Source organism: Leptodactylus fuscus, chromosome 3 (genome assembly GCF_031893055.1).
Source record: "Leptodactylus fuscus isolate aLepFus1 chromosome 3, aLepFus1.hap2, whole genome shotgun sequence".
Classification (NCBI taxonomy): domain Eukaryota; kingdom Metazoa; phylum Chordata; class Amphibia; order Anura; family Leptodactylidae; genus Leptodactylus; species Leptodactylus fuscus.
The window spans coordinates 242,699,156-242,722,790 of NC_134267.1; the positions used below are offsets into that span (position 1 = coordinate 242,699,156).

General features: G+C 49.7%; 2 protein-coding genes across 3 annotated transcripts in view; one reads left to right on the forward strand and one right to left on the reverse strand.

Annotated features, from left to right (window-relative positions):
* Positions 1–730: 730 nt before the first annotated feature.
* Positions 731–18,743, reverse strand: LOC142196873 (low density lipoprotein receptor adapter protein 1-like). 2 transcript variants are annotated; one of them, XM_075266855.1, is made up of 11 exons: positions 18,639–18,743; positions 9,593–9,735; positions 7,075–7,187; positions 6,871–6,982; positions 6,671–6,740; positions 6,414–6,488; positions 6,172–6,221; positions 6,046–6,095; positions 4,400–4,431; positions 3,155–3,215; positions 731–971 (listed from the first exon to the last, which is right to left on the reverse strand). In XM_075266855.1, the coding sequence occupies exons 1-10, from the start codon at positions 18,718–18,720 to the stop codon at positions 3,169–3,171; spliced, it is 774 nt and encodes a 257-aa protein (XP_075122956.1). In that variant the 5' UTR covers positions 18,721–18,743; the 3' UTR covers positions 731–971; positions 3,155–3,168. The 2 variants fall into 2 exon arrangements, with proteins under 2 accessions (XP_075122956.1, XP_075122957.1); XM_075266856.1 differs by lacking the exon at positions 4,400–4,431.
* Positions 18,744–18,939: 196 nt separating this feature from the next.
* IFT172 (intraflagellar transport 172) overlaps positions 18,940–23,635 on the forward strand; it is a 78,683-nt gene continuing 73,987 nt past the window's right edge. The window contains exons 1-2 of the mRNA XM_075269382.1: positions 18,940–19,067; positions 23,392–23,535. Coding sequence (XP_075125483.1) covers positions 19,029–19,067; positions 23,392–23,535 — 183 coding nt within the window. The 5' untranslated portion in view covers positions 18,940–19,028. The remainder of the gene's footprint in view (positions 19,068–23,391; positions 23,536–23,635) is intronic.

The window sequence follows — 23,635 nt, forward strand, 5'->3', positions numbered from 1 at the left end:
GGGATGACGGATCATTTATCTGTATATCTTCTGATCATCATTGGGATGATGGATCATTTACCTGTGGATCTTCTGCACCTCATTGGGATGATGGATCATTTATCTGTGGATCTTCTGATCATTATTGGGATGACGGATCATTCATCTGTAGATCTTCTGCACCTCATTGGGATGACGGATCATTTCTCTGTAGATCTTCTGATCATCATTGGGATGACGGATCATTTATCTGTAGATCTTCTGAACGTCATTGGGATGACGGATCATTTCTCTGTAGATATTCTGAACATCATTAGGATGATGGATCATTTATCTGTAGATCTTCTGATCATCATCGGGATGACGGATCATTTATCTGTGGATCTTCTGATCATTATTGGGATGACGGATCATTTATCTGTAGATCTTCTGCACGTCATTGGGATGACGGATCATTCATCTGTAGATCTTCTGCACCTCATTGGGATGACGGATCATTTCTCTGTAGATCTTCTGATCATCATTGGGATGACGGATCATTTATCTGTAGATCTTCTGAACGTCATTGGGATGACGGATCATTTCTCTGTAGATATTCTGAACATCATTAGGATGATGGATCATTTATCTGTGGATCTTCTAAACATCATTGAGATGGATTGTTAATCTACGGAGTTCCTGAGAGTCAGAGATGATACAACATTTATCTGTGAATCTTCTGAAGATCATGGGGATGGATTGTTACTCTACAGAGATCCTGAGGGGCAGAGAGATGAAAGAACATTTATCTTCGGATCTTCTGAAGATCACAGAGATGGGTCATCTATCAATCAGAGATGGATTATTTATCTGTGGATCTTTTGAAGATCCTTGTTCTGGATTATTTATCTGTGGAGCTCCTGAAGATTATAGAGATGGATCATTTATTTGCGCAGCAGCAGCTGTTGATCTGGGTGGTGAACCATGTCATTGTGTAGCTCTCCGCTATAAGCCTTACGATGATAATGATGATGTACATAATGGAGTCATGGTTGGAAGAGAAGAAAAGACCAAAAAGACTTTAATGATCTCTTTACCTTGAAACCGGACAAGGAGACATCCTACTCTAGAGGAAAAGACACTTGGGGAACGTCATAGACGGAGATTCCTTACAGTAAGAGCAGTGAGACTAAGGAACGTGCTGCTCCGGGATGTGGTGGTGGTCGGGTCATTGGACCAGTTATCTTCCCCGGCTTCATCTTCTTTTGGCGGTTCAAATCCGATTGGTTCAAATCCGGCGCGTGCACACTGCCATTGAGAAAAATGGGTCCGGAGCGTGCGCAGTAGCTCCAGAGGAAGCACTACTGCGCACGCGCCGGATTTGAACCACCGGAAGAAGATGACGCCGGGGAAGAGCCAGGACTGGAGGGCGTCGCTGAAAGAAGAAGGCGTGCCTGAAGATGACGTCGGATCGTGCATGACCGCCCACAATAACTATAATTTACATTATGTTTTTAGGGTTTTATTTTGAAATGGGAAGGGGGTAAAATAAGATTAGCGGTGCCTGAATAGCCTTTGTAAAGGCTATTCATGTATATATGGGGTTCATACAGCAAGGATAACCGGTGCGCCGCCCTATAATGCAGCCAACCCCTACATAAGAGTTATTGTACCGGGACAGGGAGATGTATAGTAGAGAGTAGATGACCTCTGTATTACAGCTGTGTGAACCTGGACAGATCTGTGCTCATATCTGCATTAAATGCCAAGGAAGAAGCTTCCATTGTAGGTAACAAAGAGATTCTAACATAACAGTGCCACATGCAGTGAGATTGTGTGACAGAATACTAAGACCCCTATATACCGTATAATGCTCATCACTGCCCAATAAACACTGTGTAATGTCCCAAGTTGCCTCAAATATACAATATTCCAGTATAAGCTCCCCACATAGTATAATGCCCCTTATTGCATCCTATATACACTGTAACTTCCCAACACAGTATGATAGACATACATACATATATATATATATATACACACACACACACACACAGTATGTAGCCCATTGGTGCCACACACAGTATTTCCAATCTCTGCACCTTATTCTTTGTTATCAAAGATAGCTCCACTCTACATTTTGTCCGGCACAGGCACGTACCGATCCCATCCATAACGTTGCATTGAGTGTAGGACCTTGTGACTGTCTACATCACTCCGCCTCGTCCATCCATCCTGCAGTAGTTTGCAGAGCGCAGTGTGCGGGCAGACTGATGGGAACAGTCACATATTCAGGGCAGCAACCCCGACTCCTACCACCACCAAGCCTGGCTAAGCCACAGACCACCGAGCAAACCCGAAGCCCCCCAACCAAACAACAGCCAACCAACAAACCTAAAACACCAACAGGCAACGATCAAGGCCCAAATAAAGGGGGCCATAGAGAAAAGCAAAGAGGAACGGAGAAACGAAATAAACAACTCCAACAAACTCACCGTGTACCAATCCCTACAAAGGGACTACACCATGGCCACCTACCTGGAGAGAATACGCCACCCCAAGCACAGACAGACCCTGAGCCGGTACAGACTGAGAGCCCACAACCTAGAGATAGAGACGGGGCGATACAGGCAGACGTACAAGCCACGGGAGAAGAGACTGTGCCAGCACTGTGACCAGGGGGCCCTAGAAGACCAGACCCACTTCCTGCTACACTGCACCAAATACTCAGCTGTGAGGGCCGTCTACTACCAAAGACTCTCTGCCCACATCCCAGACGAGAAGAGGAAACTCTACATCCTACTGGGAGAAGAAGAGGCCACTGTGGAGATCGCTGCCCAATACGTGTCCAGCTGTCACCAAATGAGGGGAAGATGAGACTGCACGGACTATTATACCCCAAAACCAACCCCCCCAACCTACACCTGCCCATTGTCCACCTGCTTTGGCAATGCCAAATAACTATTCGGATGTGCCAATAAAGCTTCCTTGTATTGTATTGTCCTACACGCACTGCCAAGTTATAGATGGGATCGGTCTGTACAGGCCCTGGAGGGCAGAGCGACCATCGGTAATAAAGCACAGAAGCTGGTGGGCTCGGGAGGTTTAGCTCACATGACACTCTTGGGGGGTGGAGGGGTGGGGTGGTATGGGGGTTGGAGACTCCTGATCTAAACCTTAAGTGGTATCTCCATACCTGCCATCTTCAGGTCACTGCCTCTGGAGATCCCAGCCACCATGGGCTGACCTCTGCCAATCTGAAAGAGTAGACGAGACAGGTAAAATGAGAGAAGAGGTTATAGTAATGGAAGAGGACCATGGATGGTCATGGATAGAAGAAAGGATGAAAAAGTAGACATCTACAGAGACAACAGGATAAAGAACAGATGGAGTGGACGAAGCAGAACGACAGTCATGGTAGCGAAGAGGATGGAGGGGTGTAGAGGTGCGGGTGGAGGGTAACGACAATCTGGACCTCAGAGAGGTTTTTGGTGGGGCAGAGCTCCCAACTGACTGAAGATCAGCCCAATCTACATACAACGCACCATAGATATAAGAGGTTGTGTAAGCTCATTGAGGTTACACAAGTTCAGGAGGACAATCACTGGTCCAGACACACTTCTGCTGAGGAGGTGATGGAGCTCTGGGGATGTTCAGCTGAGGAACCTTTCAGTTCTTCATTATACACCAATCACGTGCCTAATATACTGAAGGCCCCCTAAGTGGGAGTTTGATACCAGGACCCAGCATATCACCCCAGGCCTGGAGATAGATGGAGTCAGGTGACCCCTAACTGAACAGCGATTCCGCCTTGTGAATCGTTCCTGTCAATATGCAAGTGAGCTCCTTGGACCAATGACATTGGTGCCATTTACCACTTTGGACCAATGGCAGCGTCCTGGTTTCTCCAGTTTCACATCATTCAGATGACTCTAACCTACCTATCTGCAGGTGACAAGACTCCCCGGACTCGACAAGACCTCCGAAGGTGTCCTATAGTATTGAGCACCACTGACAAATTGGATGGCGGTGGTTCAATGAGCCTTAGGCGCCCATGTCCCTGTCTCACCAGTTTTCCTTCCATGGGGCACTTTTGTTAGGTTCTACCCACTCCACACCAGGAATACCTCACAAGACCTGCCATATGGAGATGTTCTGACCCCGTCATCACCATCACAATAGGGTCCTTGACAATTGTTCAGATCCTTATTGTTGTCTTGGGCTGTCTACTTGGGCTGGTACCAGCTATATCTCACCTTCTATAAGTAAAACAAACCAGGATGATTCCTGATCCTTCCGAGCAATGACCTCCTCGGCAGGAGCGTGTCTGGCCAGATAATTTTCTGGAAAATGTGAAACGAGGACCTCGAACTGGTACAGAATAGGGGACACCAGAGGAGAAACCCTGGGACAGACAGAAGGACCAGAAGATAGACATTACCCATCATGTCCGTGGTGTCCTCCATTAAGCAGCTTACAGAAGAGAGAGGGGAAAGTTTACAAACACGATCCAGAGACTAACCTCATGTCTACGGCCACCGACTGGTCATCTAAGTGGTCACCATTTGTATGGTGCTCAAAAGTCCACTAGAATAATCAGCATCTCACTGGCTTCCTACAGACGGGCCATACCAACCCCAACATCTCCTCCCCATCCATGACCTCTGATCTGATGGTGTCTTCCGCTACATCATGCCCACTTCTATCTGGGGAACTTCACACAACAGATTCCATCGGGTGAAAAACTAAGTGCCCCCCATGAATCAGTAGCTCGTACAACCACCTTTGCAGCAACATCTCGAAGTCTTGGTTTTCTGGATGACCTTATCACATTGTTCTGGAAAAATTTTGTCCGACCCAGAAAATGAAGTGGAATATATATCCCCCTCAAGTTCCACTTCATTTTGTGAACGGCCCCCTTAAATACTTTCATATACAGAGAAGTTCATGGTCGACTACAAGGTGTCCAGGTCCTGGGTCTGCATAACAAGCCAAAATCCTCCCCCTCCGCCCCCGGGCTGGACCTTTTTTTTGCAATTTCTCTGATGCCAGGTTTGGTTTTCACCAGATGTGGCGCTGTGCATGATGGCCAAACATCTCCACTGGGGTCTCAGTTTTCTCTGGACACCCCTTCCACCCAGGCCAGGCTTCTCCAGTCTTCTCCTGACAACCAATCCACATGGGCCAGACTTGTCCAGTCTTCTCCTGACAACCCTTCCACCCAGACCATACTTGTCCAGTCTTCTCCTGACAACCCTTCCACCCAGGCCAGGCTTGTCCAGTCTTCTCCTGACAACCCTTCCACCCAGACCATCCTTGTCCAGTCTTCTCCTGACAACCCTTCCACATGGGCCAGGCTTGTCCAGTCTTCTCCTGACAACCCTTCCACATGGGCTTAAGGGCATAAAGCTTCTACAGTCTTAGAGGTCACTTCTGGGATTTTTACACTTTCTCTGAGCATTGCACAGTCTGACCTTGGGGTGAATTTGCAGGACGTCACTCCTGGGAAGGTTGTCCGCTGTCCTAAAGCTTTTCCTCTTCTTGTGAATAATCTTTCTCACTGACGGACTTCAGTTTGGGTTTGACCTCATAACCCTTCCAGAGTGACGGCAGCAACAATTACTTCTCTAAGATCATTGCTGATGTCTTTCCTCCCTGGCATTGTGATAATACATATGTGAATGCTCCAGACCAGCAAACTGCCCAAACTCCTGCTTCTCTAAAGGTGATCAGTACTGATGATGAATGAATCAGAGCTTGTAACTACAGAACCTTGGCTACTACTTACCCTCCTAGTTTCCTGAGGGTGCACTTAGTTTTTCAAACACTGGATCTCCATTTTGGGCCAGATTTTGGTAACTAAACAATGACCTGGTGGAATCTGTTGTGGGTTGTTCTTGAATCCTCTGATATAGAAAACCAGAGAATAAGTGGACACTGGCCTACTCCTGACTGTAGCTGTCAGTTTCCTCGATCTTAATCTGGGAAAGCTGGGTAATTTGTGATACAAGAACAGTTATAGCTTCCTTCAAGGCCGTCACCCAACTCTCCCAGGCCGAGTGAACACTGCACACAGAGGTCACTAACCTTGTGAAATCTTCATCAAAGTCATCATCATCTTCCTCGTCTTCATCATCCTGGCAAGCAGATGCATAGAATGACCATGATGTATACAAGTCACTCCCTGCCCCATGCTGCACCCCCTGTACTCACCCTGTGTGGGGCGCTCCTCTCTGGCCCATCCGACACTCCCAAGTCATGGTCTGTAATATCAGGAAATAGTATGAGGCGGCGACCATGGCGGCTCATCCCTCCCCCGCTGAGCTATACAGGCTGTATACACAATCATGTGACCAACTACCCCCCCCCCCCCCCCAAATGATGGGGCGCCAAGTAATGAGGGGCAAGGCGCGCAGTGTAGAGTCTGTGGACACGATGGAGGGCGCTCTTCATACCTGGCCGGGGCTCTGTGACACCTCCGCCGGGTGCAATGGCCGCCTCGTCCAATCTGGGGGAGGAGTCCGGCTTACCTGATTAGATCAATAAAAAACATACAAAAAAATCAAATGTGCCCAAAATATCATGTAGGTCAAATATCCAATCACAGCAAAGAAGATCCGGAGCATGCAGTGGGACGGGGGAGGCGGTGCGAGCCCCATCATAACCCGGCGCCCCCTGGCCAAGTACATATACATTATATAGGACACTTTACCCTCCTTGGTCTGCCACAGGTCGAGCGCTACGGTGAAGGCCTGAGCCACGGTGAGAGTCACTGCCTGGGCCTGAAAGAGGAGAAGCAAAGCATGATGGGTAGTGAAGAGTCCCTGACAAAACCTCCGGCCGCAGGATCGCTGGTTGTCTGGTGAGTCCTCAGGCCCCTCCCCCGCAGTGCAGCACAGCGCAAGGACCTACCAGCTTCTTCTTGGGGGACAGGAAGGCGTGACACTCCAGCGCCCCGTTCTGGTTTTGGGCCACATAAGCAAAAACTTTATTCTGAACTTTATCCGTCGTACAATAAGAAATTCTGCAAAACCAAGAGAGCGAGCAGAGCGGTGAGGAACCTATAGAGACGTCCCATAGGTGGACCATAGGTGACCCCGATAGCACAAGCCTCACCTGTATATGGACACATACTCGATCTGCTGGGTGGTGGCGGCATCTTGTAGGGTCAGACCCTGCGCTGTGACCACCAGGATGACTTTCTGGAGCTGCTTTGGACTTGCCCGAGCCTGCAGGAGGTACGAAGATCAGCGGCAAAGAATACTACTCACCGCCAATATGGTGCCCCTGTGAACCTCATTACCTGCACACCATGTACCGCCCTCTACCTGCCATACCTGTCCTGTACCGCCCTCTACCAGCCATACCTGTCCTGTACCGCCCTCTACCTGTCATACCTGTCCTGTACCGACCTCTAGCTGCCATACCTGTCCTGTACTGCCCTCTACCTGCCATACCTGTCCTGTACCGCCCTCTACCTGCCATACCTGTCCTGTACTGCCCTCTACCTGCCATACCTGTCCTGTACCGACCTCTAGCTGCCATACCTGTCCTGTACCGCCCTCTAACTGCCATACCTGTCCTGTACTGCCCTCTACCTGCCATACCTGTCCTGTACCACCCTATACCTGCCATACCTGTCCTGTACCGCCCTCTACCTGCCATACCTGTCCTGTACTGCCCTCTACCTGCCATACCTGTCCTGTACCGACCTCTAGCTGCCATACCTGTCCTGTACCGCCCTCTACCTGCCATACCTGTCCTGTACCGACCTCTAGCTGCCATACCTGTCCTGTACCGCCCTCTACCTGCCATACCTGTCCTGTGCCGCCCTCTACCTGCCATACCTGTCCTGTACCGCCCTCTACCTGCCATACCTGTCCTGTACCGCCCTCTACCTGCCATACCTGTCCTGTACCGCCCTCTACCTGCCACACCTGTCCTGTACCGCCCTCTACCTGCCATACCTGTCCTATACCGCCCTCTACCATACCTGTCCTGTACCGCCCTCTACCATACCTGTCCTGCACCGCCCTCTACCTGTCCTATACCGCCCTCTACCTGCCATACCTGTCCTGTACCGCCCTCTACCTGCCATACCCGTCCTGTACCGCCCTCTACCTGTCATACCTGTCCTGCACCGCCCTCTACCTGTCATACCTATCCTGTACCGCCCTCTACCTGCCAGACCTGTCCTATACCGCCCTCTAACTGCCATACCTGTCCTGTACCGCCCTCTACCTGCCATACCTGTCCTGTACCGCCCTCTACCATACCTGTCCTGTACCACCCTCTACCTGCCACACCTGTCCTGTACCGCCCTCTACCTGTCATACCTATCCTGTAACGCCCTCTAGCTGCCGTACCTGTCCTGTACCGCCCTCTACCTGCCATACCTGTCCTGTACCGCCCTCTAGCTGCCATACCTGTCCTGTACCGCCCTCTACCTGCCACACCTGTCCTGTACCGCCCTCTACCTGCCACACCTGTCCTGTACCGCCCTCTACCTGCCATACCTGTCCTGTACCGCCCTCTACCTGCCATATCTGTCCTGTACTGCCCTCTGCCTACCATACCTGTCCTGCACCGCCCTCTACCTGCCACACCTGTCCTGCACCGCCCTCTACCTACCATACCTGTCCTGTACCGCCCTCTAGCTGCCAGACCTGTCTTGTACCGCCCTCTACCTGCCACACCTGTCCTGTACCGCCCTCTACCTGCCAGACCTGTCCTGTACCGCCCTCTAGCTGCCAGACCTGTCTTGTACCGCCCTCTACCTGCCACACCTGTCCTGTACCGCCCTCTACCTGCCATACCTGTCCTGTACCGCCCTCTACCTGCCATATCTGTCTTGTACCGCCCTCTACCTGCCATATCTGTCTTGTACCGCCCTCTACCTGCCACACCTGTCCTGTACCGCCCTCTACCTGCCATACCTGTCCTGTACCGCCCTCTACCTGCCATATCTGTCCTGCACCGCCCTCTACCTACCATACCTGTCCTGCACCGCCCTCTATCTGCCATACCTGTCCTGTACCGCCCTCTACCTACCATACCTGTCCTGTACCGCCCTCTACCTACCATACCTGTCCTGTACCGCCCTCTACCTGCCATACCTGTCCTGTACCGCCCTCTACCTGTCCTGTACCGCCCTCTACCTGCCATACCTGTCCTGTACCGCCCTCTACCATACCTGTCCTGTACCGCCCTCTACCATACCTGTCCTGTACCGCCCTCTACCATACCTGTCCTGTACCGCCCTCTACCATACCTGTCCTGTACCGCCCTCTACCTGCCACACCTGTCCTGTACCGCCCTCTACCTGCCACACCTGTCCTGTACCGCCCTCTACCTGCCATACCTGTCCTGTACCGCCCTCTACCTGCCATACCTGTCCTGTACCGCCCTCTACCATACCTGTCCTGTACCGCCCTCTACCTGCCACACCTGTCCTGTACCGCCCTCTACCTACCATAGCTGTCCTGTACCGCCCTCTACCTGCCATACCTGTCCTGTACCGCCCTCTACCTACCATAGCTGTCCTGTACCGCCCTCTACCTGTCCTGTACCGCCCTCCACCTTCTACCATACACACCCTGCACCTCCTGAAGATAACAATACTGCAGAAGGTTACCATGCTGATGATGCGGCGGATAGCTGCGGCTGCCATGTCCTCTCCTTTGGGCGTCTCCACCAGCGTCATACCAAGGTACTTGAGATGGAAGGTCACGCCCTCCAGGAGCGCATCCCGCGAGTCCGCCCACGTGTCAGGCAGCTCTGAAAGGGAGGTGACAGGAGGAGGTAACTGAGGGACGGCACAATGACTATACTATAGGACAGGAGGAGGTAACTGAGGGACGGCACAATGACTACACTATAGGACAGGAGGAGGTAACTGAGGGACGGCACAATGACTATACTATAGGACAGGAGGAGGTAACTGAGGGACGGCACAATGACTATACTATAGGACAGGAGGAGGTAACTGAGGGACGGCACAATGACTACGCTATAGGACAGGAGGAGGTAACTGAGGGACGGCACAATGACTATATACTATAGGACAGGAGGAGGTAACTGAGGGACGGCACAATGACTATATACTATAGGACAGGAGGAGGTAACTGAGGGACGGCACAATGACTATATACTATAGGACAGGAGGGGGTAACTGAGGGACGGCACAATGACTATATACTATAGGACAGGAGGAGGTAACTGAGGGACGGCACAATGACTATATACTATAGGACAGGAGGAGGTAACTGAGGGACGGCACAATGACTACACTATAGGACAGGAGGAGGTAACTGAGGGACGGCACAATGACTATACTATAGGACAGGAGGAGGTAACTGAGGGACGGCACAATGACTATACTATAGGACAGGAGGAGGTAACTGAGGGACGGCACAATGACTACGCTATAGGACAGGAGGAGGTAACTGAGGGACGGCACAATGACTATATACTATAGGACAGGAGGAGGTAACTGAGGGACGGCACAATGACTACACTATAGGACAGGAGGAGGTAACTGAGGGACGGCACAATGACTATATACTATAGGACAGGAGGAGGTAACTGAGGGACGGCACAATGACTACACTATAGGACAGGAGGAGGTAACTGAGGGACGGCACAATGACTACACTATAGGACAGAAGGGGGTAACTGAGGGACAGCACAATGACTATATACTATAGGACAGGAGGAGGTAACTGAGGGACGGCACAATGACTACACTATAGGACAGGAGGAGGTAACTGAGGGACGGCACAATGACTACACTATAGGACAGGAGGAGGTAACTGAGGGACGGCACAATGACTACACTATAGGACAGGAGGAGGTAACTGAGGGACGGCACAATGACTACACTATAGGACAGGAGGAGGTAACTGAGGGACGGCACAATGACTACACTATAGGACCGGAGGAGGTAACTGAGGGATGGCACAATGACTACACTATAGGACAGGAGGAGGTAACTGAGGGACGGCACAATGACTATACTATAGGACAGGAGGAGGTAACTGAGGGACGGCACAATGACTACACTATAGGACAGGAGGAGGTAACTGAGGGACGGCTGTACACAATTACTATAGGACAGGAGGAGGTAACTGAGGGACGGCACAATGACTACACTATAGGACAGGAGGAGGTAACTGAGGGACGGCACAATGACTATATACTATAGGACAGGAGGAGGTAACTGAGGGACGGCACAATGACTATACTATAGGACAGGAGGAGGTAACTGAGGGACGGCACAATGACTACACTATAGGACAGGAGGAGGTAACTGAGGGACGGCACAATGACTACACTATAGGACAGGAGGAGGTAACTGAGGGACGGCACAATGACTACACTATAGGACAGGAGGGGGTAACTGAGGGACGGCACAATGACTATACTATAGGACAGGAGGAGGTAACTGAGGGACGGCACAATGACTATACTATAGGACAGGAGGAGGTAACTGAGGGACGGCACAATGACTACACTATAGGGCAGGAGGAGGTAACTGAGGGACGGCACAATGACTACACTATAGGACAGGAGGAGGTAACTGAGGGACGGCACAATGACTATATACTATAGGACAGGAGGAGGTAACTGAGGGACGGCACAATGACTACACTATAGGACAGGAGGAGGTAACTGAGGGACGGCACAATGACTACACTATAGGACAGGAGGAGGTAACTGAGGGACGGCACAATGACTATACTATAGGACAGGAGGAGGTAACTGAGGGACGGCACAATGACTATATACTATAGGACAGGAGGAGGTAACTGAGGGACGGCACAATGACTATACTATAGGACAGGAGGAGGTAACTGAGGGACGGCACAATGACTATATACTATAGGACAGGAGGAGGTAACTGAGGGACGGCACAATGACTACACTATAGGACAGGAGGAGGTAACTGAGGGACGGCACAATGACTATAGGACAGGAGGAGGTAACTGAGGGACGGCACAATGACTATATACTATAGGACAGGAGGAGGTAACTGAGGGACGGCACAATGACTACACTATAGGACAGGAGGAGGTAACTGAGGGACGGCACAATGACTACACTATAGGACAGGAGGAGGTAACTGAGGGACGGCACAATGACTATACTATAGGACAGGAGGAGGTAACTGAGGGACGGCACAATGACTATATACTATAGGACAGGAGGAGGTAACTGAGGGACGGCACAATGACTATACTATAGGGCAGGAGGAGGTAACTGAGGGACGGCACAATGACTATATACTATAGGACAGGAGGAGGTAACTGAGGGACGGCACAATGACTACACTATAGGACAGGAGGAGGTAACTGAGGGACGGCACAATGACTATACTATAGGACAGGAGGAGGTAACTGAGGGACGGCACAATGACTACGCTATAGGACAGGAGGAGGTAACTGAGGGACGGCACAATGACTATACTATAGGACAGAAGGGGGTAACTGAGGGACAGCACAATGACTATATACTATAGGACAGGAGGAGGTAACTGAGGGACGGCACAATGACTACACTATAGGACAGGAGGAGGTAACTGAGGGACGGCACAATGACTATACTATAGGACAGGAGGAGGTAACTGAGGGACGGCACAATGACTATACTATAGGACAGGAGGAGGTAACTGAGGGACGGCACAATGACTACACCATAGGACAGGAGGAGGTAACTGAGGGACGGCACAATGACTACACTATAGGACAGGAGGAGGTAACTGAGGGACGGCACAATGACTATACTATAGGACAGGAGGAGGTAACTGAGGGACGGCACAATGACTATACTATAGGACAGGAGGAGGTAACTGAGGGACGGCACAATGACTACACTATAGGACAGGAGGAGGTAACTGAGGGACGGCACAATGACTATACTATAGGACAGGAGGAGGTAACTGAGGGACGGCACAATGACTATACTATAGGACAGGAGGAGGTAACTGAGGGACGGCACAATGACTATATACTATAGGACAGGAGGAGGTAACTGAGGGACGGCACAATGACTACGCTATAGGACAGGAGGAGGTAACTGAGGGACGGCACAATGACTACACTATAGGACAGGAGGAGGTAACTGAGGGACGGCACAATGACTACACTATAGGACAGGAGGAGGTAACTGAGGGATGGCACAATGACTACACTATAGGACAGGAGGAGGTAACTGAGGGACGGATGTACACAATTACTATAAGACAGGAGGAGGTAACTGAGGGATGGCACAATGACTACACTATAGGACAGGAGGAGGTAACTGAGGGACGGCACAATGACTACACTATAGGACAGGAGGAGGTAACTGAGGGACGGCACAATGACTACACTATAGGACAGGAGGAGGTAACTGAGGGACGGCACAATGACTACACTATAGGACCGGAGGAGGTAACTGAGGGATGGCACAATGACTACACTATAGGACAGGAGGAGGTAACTGAGGGACGGCACAATGACTATACTATAGGACAGGAGGAGGTAACTGAGGGACGGCACAATGACTACACTATAGGACAGGAGGAGGTAACTGAGGGACGGCACAATGACTACACTATAGGACAGGAGGAGGTAACTGAGGGACGGCACAATGACTACACTATAGGACAGGAGGGGGTAACTGAGGGACGGCACAATGACTATACTATAGGACAGGAGGAGGTAACTGAGGGACGGCACAATGACTATACTATAGGACAGGAGGAGGTAACTGAGGGACGGCACAATGACTACACTATAGGGCAGGAGGAGGTAACTGAGGGACGGCACAATGACTACACTATAGGACAGGAGGAGGTAACTGAGGGACGGCACAATGACTACACTATAGGACAGGAGGAGGTAACTGAGGGACGGCACAATGACTACGCTATAGGACAGGAGGAGGTAACTGAGGGACGGCACAATGACTATATACTATAGGACAGGAGGAGGTAACTGAGGGACGGCACAATGACTATATACTATAGGACAGGAGGAGGTAACTGAGGGACGGCACAATGACTACACTATAGGACAGGAGGAGGTAACTGAGGGACGGCACAATGACTATATACTATAGGACAGGAGGAGGTAACTGAGGGACGGCACAATGACTATATACTATAGGACAGGAGGAGGTAACTGAGGGACGGCACAATGACTATATACTATAGGACAGGAGGAGGTAACTGAGGGACGCCACAATGACTACACTATAGGACAGGAGGAGGTAACTGAGGGACGGCACAATGACTACACTATAGGACAGGAGGAGGTAACTGAGGGACGGCACAATGACTACACTATAGGACAGGAGGAGGTAACTGAGGGATGGCACAATGACTACACTATAGGACAGGAGGAGGTAACTGAGGGACGGCACAATGACTATATACTATAGGACAGGAGGAGGTAACTGAGGGACGGCACAATGACTACACTATAGGACAGGAGGAGGTAACTGAGGGACGGCAGCACAATGACTACACTATAGGACAGGAGGAGGTAACTGAGGGACGGCACAATGACTATACTATAGGACAGGAGGAGGTAACTGAGGGACGACAGCACAATGACTACACTATAGGACAGGAGGAGGTAACTGAGGGACGGCACAATGACTATACTATAGGACAGGAGGAGGTAACTGAGGGACGGCACAATGACTATATACTATAGGACAGGAGGAGGTAACTGAGGGACGGCACAATGACTACACTATAGGACAGGAGGAGGTAACTGAGGGACGGCACAATGACTACACTATAGGACAGGAGGAGGTAACTGAGGGACGGCACAATGACTACACTATAGGGCAGGAGGAGGTAACTGAGGGACGGCACAATGACTATAGGACAGGAGGAGGTAACTGAGGGACGGCACAATGACTACACTATAGGACAGGAGGAGGTAACTGAGGGACGGCACAATGACTACACTATAGGACAGGAGGAGGTAACTGAGGGACGGCACAATGACTACACTATAGGACAGGAGGAGGTAACTGAGGGACGGCACAATGACTATATACTATAGGACAGGAGGAGGTAACTGAGGGACGGCACAATGACTATACTATAGGACAGGAGGAGGTAACTGAGGGACGGCACAATGACTATACTATAGGACAGGAGGAGGTAACTGAGGGACGGCACAATGACTACACTATAGGACAGGAGGAGGTAACTGAGGGACGGCACAATGACTACACTATAGGACAGGAGGAGGTAACTGAGGGACGGCACAATGACTACACTATAGGACAGGAGGAGGTAACTGAGGGACGGCACAATGACTATACTATAGGACAGGAGGAGGTAACTGAGGGACGGCACAATGACTATACTATAGGACAGGAGGAGGTAACTGAGGGACGGCACAATGACTACACTATAGGACAGGAGGAGGTAACTGAGGGACGGCACAATGACTACACTATAGGACAGGAGGAGGTAACTGAGGGATGGCACAATGACTACACTATAGGACAGGAGGAGGTAACTGAGGGACGGCACAATGACTACGCTATAGGACAGGAGGAGGTAACTGAGGGACGGCACAATGACTACACTATAGGACAGGAGGAGGTAACTGAGGGACGGCACAATGACTATATACTATAGGACAGGAGGAGGTAACTGAGGGACGGCACAATGACTACACTATAGGACAGGAGGAGGTAACTGAGGGACGGCACAATGACTATATACTATAGGACAGGAGGAGGTAACTGAGGGACGGCACAATGACTACACTATAGGACAGGAGGAGGTAACTGAGGGACGGCACAATGACTACACTATAGGACAGGAGGAGGTAACTGAGGGACGGCACAATGACTATACTATAGGACAGGAGGAGGTAACTGAGGGACGGCACAATGACTATATACTATAGGACAGGAGGAGGTAACTGAGGGACGGCACAATGACTACGCTATAGGACAGGAGGAGGTAACTGAGGGACGGCACAATGACTACACTATAGGACAGGAGGAGGTAACTGAGGGACGGCACAATGACTATACTATAGGACAGGAGGAGGTAACTGAGGGACGGCACAATGACTATATACTATAGGACAGGAGGAGGTAACTGAGGGACGGCACAATGACTACACTATAGGGCAGGAGGAGGTAACTGAGGGACGGCACAATGACTACACTATAGGGCAGGAGGAGGTAACTGAGGGACGGCACAATGACTATAGGACAGGAGGAGGTAACTGAGGGACGGCACAATGACTACACTATAGGACAGGAGGAGGTAACTGAGGGACGGCACAATGACTACACTATAGGACAGGAGGAGGTAACTGAGGGACGGCACAATGACTACACTATAGGACAGGAGGAGGTAACTGAGGGACGGCACAATGACTACACTATAGGACAGGAGGAGGTAACTGAGGGACGGCACAATGACTATATACTATAGGACAGGAGGAGGTAACTGAGGGACGGCACAATGACTATACTATAGGACAGGAGGAGGTAACTGAGGGACGGCACAATGACTATATACTATAGGACAGGAGGAGGTAACTGAGGGACGGCACAATGACTATACTATAGGACAGGAGGAGGTAACTGAGGGACGGCACAATGACTATATACTATAGGACAGGAGGAGGTAACTGAGGGACGGCACAATGACTACACTATAGGACAGGAGGAGGTAACTGAGGGACGGCACAATGACTATACTATAGGACAGGAGGAGGTAACTGAGGGACGGCACAATGACTACACTATAGGACAGGAGGAGGTAACTGAGGGACGGCACAATGACTACACTATAGGACAGGAGGAGGTAACTGAGGGACGGCACAATGACTATACTATAGGACAGGAGGAGGTAACTGAGGGACGGCACAATGACTACACTATAGGACAGGAGGGGGTAACTGAGGGACGGCACAATGACTACACTATAGGACAGGAGGAGGTAACTGAGGGACGGCACAATGACTACACTATAGGACAGGAGGAGGTAACTGAGGGACGGCACAATGACTATACTATAGGACAGGAGGAGGTAACTGAGGGACGGCACAATGACTACACTATAGGACAGGAGGGGGTAACTGAGGGACGGCACAATGACTATACTATAGGACAGGAGGGGGTAACTGAGGGACGGCACAATGACTACACTATAGGACAGGAGGAGGTAACTGAGGGACGGCACAATGACTACACTATAGGACAGGAGGAGGTAACTGAGGGACGGCACAATGACTACACTATAGGACAGGAGGAGGTAACTGAGGGACGGCACAATGACTACACTATAGGACAGGAGGAGGTAACTGAGGGATGGCACAATGACTACACTATAGGACAGGAGGAGGTAACTGAGGGACGGCACAATGACTATACTATAGGACAGGAGGAGGTAACTGAGGGACGGCACAATGACTATACTATAGGACAGGAGGAGGTAACTGAGGGACGGCACAATGACTATACTATAGGACAGGAGGAGGTAACTGAGGGACGGCACAATGACTACACTATAGGACAGGAGGAGGTAACTGAGGGACGGCACAATGACTATACTATAGGACAGGAGGAGGTAACTGAGGGACGGCACAATGACTATACTATAGGACAGGAGGAGGTAACTGAGGGACGGCACAATGACTACACTATAGGACAGGAGGAGGTAACTGAGGGACGGCACAATGACTACACTATAGGACAGGAGGGGGTAACTGAGGGACGGCACAATGACTACACTATAGGACAGGAGGAGGTAACTGAGGGACGGCACAATGACTACACTATAGGACAGAAGGGGGTAACTGAGGGACGGCACAATGACTATACTATAGGACAGGAGGAGGTAACTGAGGGACGGCACAATGACTATATACTATAGGACAGGAGGAGGTAACTGAGGGACGGCACAATGACTACACTATAGGACAGGAGGAGGTAACTGAGGGACGGCACAATGACTATATACTATAGGACAGGAGGAGGTAACTGAGGGACGGCACAATGACTACACTATAGGACAGGAGGAGGTAACTGAGGGACGGCACAATGACTATATACTATAGGACAGGAGGAGGTAACTGAGGGACGGCACAATGACTACACTATAGGGCAGGAGGAGGTAACTGAGGGACGGCACAATGACTACACTATAGGGCAGGAGGAGGTAACTGAGGGACGGCTGTACACAATTACTATAGGACAGGAGGGGGTAACTGAGGGACGGCACAATGACTACACTATAGGACAGGAGGAGGTAACTGAGGGACGGCACAATGACTACACTATAGGACAGGAGGAGGTAACTGAGGGACGGCACAATGACTACACTATAGGACAGGAGGAGGTAACTGAGGGACGGCACAATGACTACACTATAGGACAGGAGGAGGTAACTGAGGGACGGCTGTACACAATTACTATAGGACAGGAGGGGTCTGAGCCGGACCCTCAACAATCCAGAGAATGAAACGAAAAATCAGCCAAACGTGCAGAAACCGCAGTCAATCCTGGTAATGTGAACAGGGTGATCCTGCGGCTCCTGCAGACCCCTCCTCACATATACTCAGGGGTCTCTGGACATTACAGGGGGCAGCACTGACACATGGAGGGGAAGGACCTCACATATATGACACAGCACACACCCCTCCCCCTCTCACTCTGGTGCCGCGGTTGTCGGGGGTGTCGGGCGAGGCTCGGGCTCCTCATTATCGCCCTCCCGGCAGATTTCAGGGCGTCCATGTTACACCTGTCCGATGGTAGTGATGGAGGTGACGCCCATAAGGGCGGAGCTCACTCTGCCGTGCCCCGCCCATCATACGCATAACCATAGGGCGAAGTGATCAGGAGGCGGGACTTACAGCACATTCTCTGCCCTCTTCAAAGATGGCGGCAAACGCAGCGGGACGTCTCTGTACGTCATGACGTTTCCCATACAGGGCGTCCTCACGTCTGTTACCAGGGCAACCCCTGGAGTCTGAAACGCAGCTTGTTAACGGAGAACGGAGACGTCAGAGGCCGGAGGAGAAAACCGCAGCGGCACCGCCAGTATGCAACTGAAACACATGAAGACCCTGCTGAGCCCTCAGGTGACCCCAAAACCATAAATATGTGCCCCCCTGTACTCCCCCATACCATAGATATGTGCCTGTATCTGATGCTGTATCTAATCTTCCCCTGTGTGGTACTGTGTGCAGATGCGTGTATCTAATCCTCTGGCAGTGTTACTGTGTGCAGATGTGCATATCTAATCCTCCGGCGTGTTGAACTGTGTGCAGACCCGTGTATCTAATCCTCTGGTGTGTGATACTGTGTGCTGATCTGTGTATCTAATCCTCTGGTGTGTGATACTGTGTGCTGATCTGTGTATCTAATCCTCTGGCGTGTGATACTGTGTGCTGATCTGTGTATCTAATCCTCTGGTGTGTGATACTGTGTGCTGATCTGTGTATCTAATCCTCTGGCGTGTGATACTGTGTGCTGATCTGTGTATCTAATCCTCTGGTGTGTGATACTGTGTGCTGATCTGTGTATCTAATCCTCTGGCGTGTGATACTGTGTGCTGATCTGTGTATCTAATCCTCTGGTGTGTGATACTGTGTGCTGATCTGTGTATCTAATCCTCTGGCGTGTGATACTGTGTGCTGATCTGTGTATCTAATCCTCTGGTGTGTGATACTGTGTGCTGATCTGTGTATCTAATCATCTGGCGTGTGATACTGTGTGCTGATCTGTGTATCTAATCCTCTGGCGTGTGATACTGTGTGCTGATCTGTGTATCTAATCCTCTGGTGTGTGATACTGTGTGCTGATCTGTGTATCTAATCCTCTGGCGTGTGATACTGTGTGCTGATCTGTGTATCTAATCCTCTGGTGTGTGATACTGTGTGCTGATCTGTGTATCTAATCCTCTGGTGTGTGATACTGTGTGCTGATCTGTGTATCTAATCCTCTGGTGTGTGATACTGTGTGCTGATCTGTGTATCTAATCCTCTGGCGTGTGATACTGTGTGCTGATCTGTGTATCTAATCCTCTGGTGTGTGATACTGTGTGCTGATCTGTGTATCTAATCCTCTGGCGTGTGATACTGTGTGCTGATCTGTGTATCTAATCCTCTGGTGTGTGATACTGTGTGCTGATCTGTGTATCTAATCCTCTGGCGTGTGATACTGTGTGCTGATCTGTGTATCTAATCCTCTGGTGTGTGATACTGTGTGCTGATCTGTGTATCTAATCCTCTGGCGTGTGATACTGTGTGCTGATCTGTGTATCTAATCCTCTGGTGTGTGATACTGTGTGCTGATCTGTGTATCTAATCCTCTGGCGTGTGATACTGTGTGCTGATCTGTGTATCTAATCCTCTGGTGTGTGATACTGTGTGCTGATCTGTGTATCTAATCCTCTGGCGTGTGATACTGTGTGCTGATCTGTGTATCTAATCCTCTGGTGTGTGATACTGTGTGCTGATCTGTGTATCTAATCCTCTGGCGTGTGATACTGTGTGCTGATCTGTGTATCTAATCCTCTGGTGTGTGATACTGTGTGCTGATCTGTGTATCTAATCCTCTGGCGTGTGATACTGTGTGCTGATCTGTGTATCTAATCCTCTGGTGTGTGATACTGTGTGCTGATCTGTGTATCTAATCATCTGGCGTGTGATACTGTGTGCTGATCTGTGTATCTAATCCTCTGGCGTGTGATACTGTGTGCTGATCTGTGTATCTAATCCTCTGGTGTGTGATACTGTGTGCTGATCTGTGTATCTAATCCTCTGGTGTGTGATACTGTGTGCTGATCTGTGTATCTAATCCTCTGGTGTGTGATACTGTGTGCTGATCTGTGTATCTAATCCTCTGGCGTGTGATACTGTGTGCTGATCTGTGTATCTAATCCTCTGGTGTGTGATACTGTGTGCTGATCTGTGTATCTAATCCTCTGGCGTGTGATACTGTGTGCTGATCTGTGTATCTAATCCTCTGGTGTGTGATACTGTGTGCTGATCTGTGTATCTAATCCTCTGGCGTGTGATACTGTGTGCTGATCTGTGTATCTAATCCTCTGGTGTGTGATACTGTGTGCTGATCTGTGTATCTAATCCTCTGGTGTGTGATACTGTGTGCTGATCTGTGTATCTAATCCTCTGGTGTGTGATACTGTGTGCTGATCTGTGTATCTAATCATCTGGCGTGTGATACTGTGTGCTGATCTGTGTATCTAATCCTCTGGTGTGTGATACTGTGTGCTGATCTGTGTATCTAATCCTCTGGTGTGTGATACTGTGTGCTGATCTGTGTATCTAATCCTCTGGTGTGTGATACTGTGTGCTGATCTGTGTATCTAATCATCTGGCGTGTGATACTGTGTGCTGATCTGTGTATCTAATCCTCTGGCGTGTGATACTGTGTGCTGATCTGTGTATCTAATCCTCTGGTGTGTGATACTGTGTGCTGATCTGTGTATCTAATCCTCTGGTGTGTGATACTGTGTGCTGATCTGTGTATCTAATCCTCTGGTGTGTGATACTGTGTGCTGATCTGTGTATCTAATCCTCTGGCGTGTGATACTGTGTGCTGATCTGTGTATCTAATCCTCTGGTGTGTGATACTGTGTGCTGATCTGTGTATCTAATCCTCTGGAGTGTGATACTGTGTGCTGATCTGTGTATCTAATCCTCTGGAGTGTGATACTGTGTGCTGATCTGTGTATCTAATCCTCTGGCGTGTGATACTGTGTGCTGATCTGTGTATCTAATCCTCTGGCGTGTGATACTGTGTGCTGATCTGTGTATCTAATCCTCTGGAGTGTGATACTGTGTGCTGATCTGTGTATCTAATCCTCTGGCGTGTGATACTGTGTGCTGATCTGTGTATCTAATCCTCTGGCGTGTGATACTGTGTGCTGATCTGTGTATCTAATCCTCTGGTGTGTGATACTGTGTGCTGATCTGTGTATCTAATCCTCTGGTGTGTGATACTGTGTGCTGATCTGTGTATCTAATCCTCTGGTGTGTGATACTGTGTGCTGATCTGTGTATCTAATCCTCTGGCGTGTGATACTGTGTGCTGATCTGTGTATCTAATCCTCTGGTGTGTGATACTGTGTGCTGATCTGTGTATCTAATCCTCTGGCGTGTGATACTGTGTGCTGATCTGTGTATCTAATCCTCTGGTGTGTGATACTGTGTGCTGATCTGTGTATCTAATCCTCTGGCGTGTGATACTGTGTGCTGATCTGTGTATCTAATCCTCTGGTGTGTGATACTGTGTGCTGATCTGTGTATCTAATCCTCTGGTGTGTGATACTGTGTGCTGATCTGTGTATCTAATCCTCTGGTGTGTGATACTGTGTGCTGATCTGTGTATCTAATCATCTGGTGTGTGATACTGTGTGCTGATCTGTGTATCTAATCCTCTGGCGTGTGATACTGTGTGCTGATCTGTGTATCTAATCCTCTGGTGTGTGATACTGTGTGCTGATCTGTGTATCTAATCCTCTGGTGTGTGATACTGTGTGCTGATCTGTGTATCTAATCCTCTGGTGTGTGATACTGTGTGCTGATCTGTGTATCTAATCCTCTGGCGTGTGATACTGTGTGCTGATCTGTGTATCTAATCCTCTGGTGTGTGATACTGTGTGCTGATCTGTGTATCTAATCCTCTGGAGTGTGATACTGTGTGCTGATCTGTGTATCTAATCCTCTGGAGTGTGATACTGTGTGCTGATCTGTGTATCTAATCCTCTGGCGTGTGATACTGTGTGCTGATCTGTGTATCTAATCCTCTGGCGTGTGATACTGTGTGCTGATCTGTGTATCTAATCCTCTGGAGTGTGATACTGTGTGCTGATCTGTGTATCTAATCCTCTGGCGTGTGATACTGTGTGCTGATCTGTGTATCTAATCCTCTGATGCGTGTATCTCAGTTTGGATATCAGTGTTGTATTGTGCATGCGGAGTGACCGTGTGTATTGCAGTTGGAATATGAGTGAAAGTCTTGCAGGTTTGTATTGGCTAAGGGGGGGGGGCACTGTGTTTGGAATGCTGTATCTCAGCCTCGGTACGTCCGAGCAAGTTGGAGTCTCGTCTTAAACCTTCCCGGATACCTGAAGTATCTCTGTACCAAATTTGGTGAAGATCGGTCCAGTCGTTTGGTTCGCATTAGAGAACAGACAAGAATTCATTTTTATACATTTTTATACTATAGAGATACAGGACGAGCTGGGTAGACTCCTTTTTTCTTGTATACTTGTTTATTCGTCTGCACTCGGCAGACTTTACCCGTGCACGTTGATATTGGGGGTAATGGCTGTGAACTCCTCCATGACTGTTTTGCTATAAATATGTGCCCCCCTGTACTCCTCCATACCATAAATATGTGCCCATGTCTCATGCCTTAAATGTTAACCCCTTGTAGGATGGAGCGGCTAAGGTGACGTGTATGGCCTGGTCTCACAATAACGCTAAGTTTGCTGTCTGCACTGTGGACCGGGTGGTTCTGCTTTATGATGAACACGGAGAGAGGAGGGACAAGTTCTCCACAAAACCCGCTGATGCCAAGGTACCAACCATGATGGGGGCAAATTACACAAGGAGAAGGGCACTGCTGGGGTGATGTCATTATCAGGCTGTCCAGGGTGTGATGTCATTACCAGGCTGTT

Coding starts and splice junctions, on each gene's coding strand:
- LOC142196873 (XM_075266855.1), bottom strand. CDS start 18,720: ATGGACGCCCTGAAATCTGCCGGGAGGGCGATAATGAGGAGCCCGAGC. Junction 6,489..6,670: donor CCTGTGGCAGACCAAGGAGG/GTAAAGTGTCCT, acceptor TGATCTAATCAG/GTAAGCCGGACTCCTCCCCC. Junction 4,432..6,045: donor TTTGATGAAGATTTCACAAG/GTTAGTGACCTC, acceptor CTCTTCTGTAAG/CTGCTTAATGGAGGACACCA.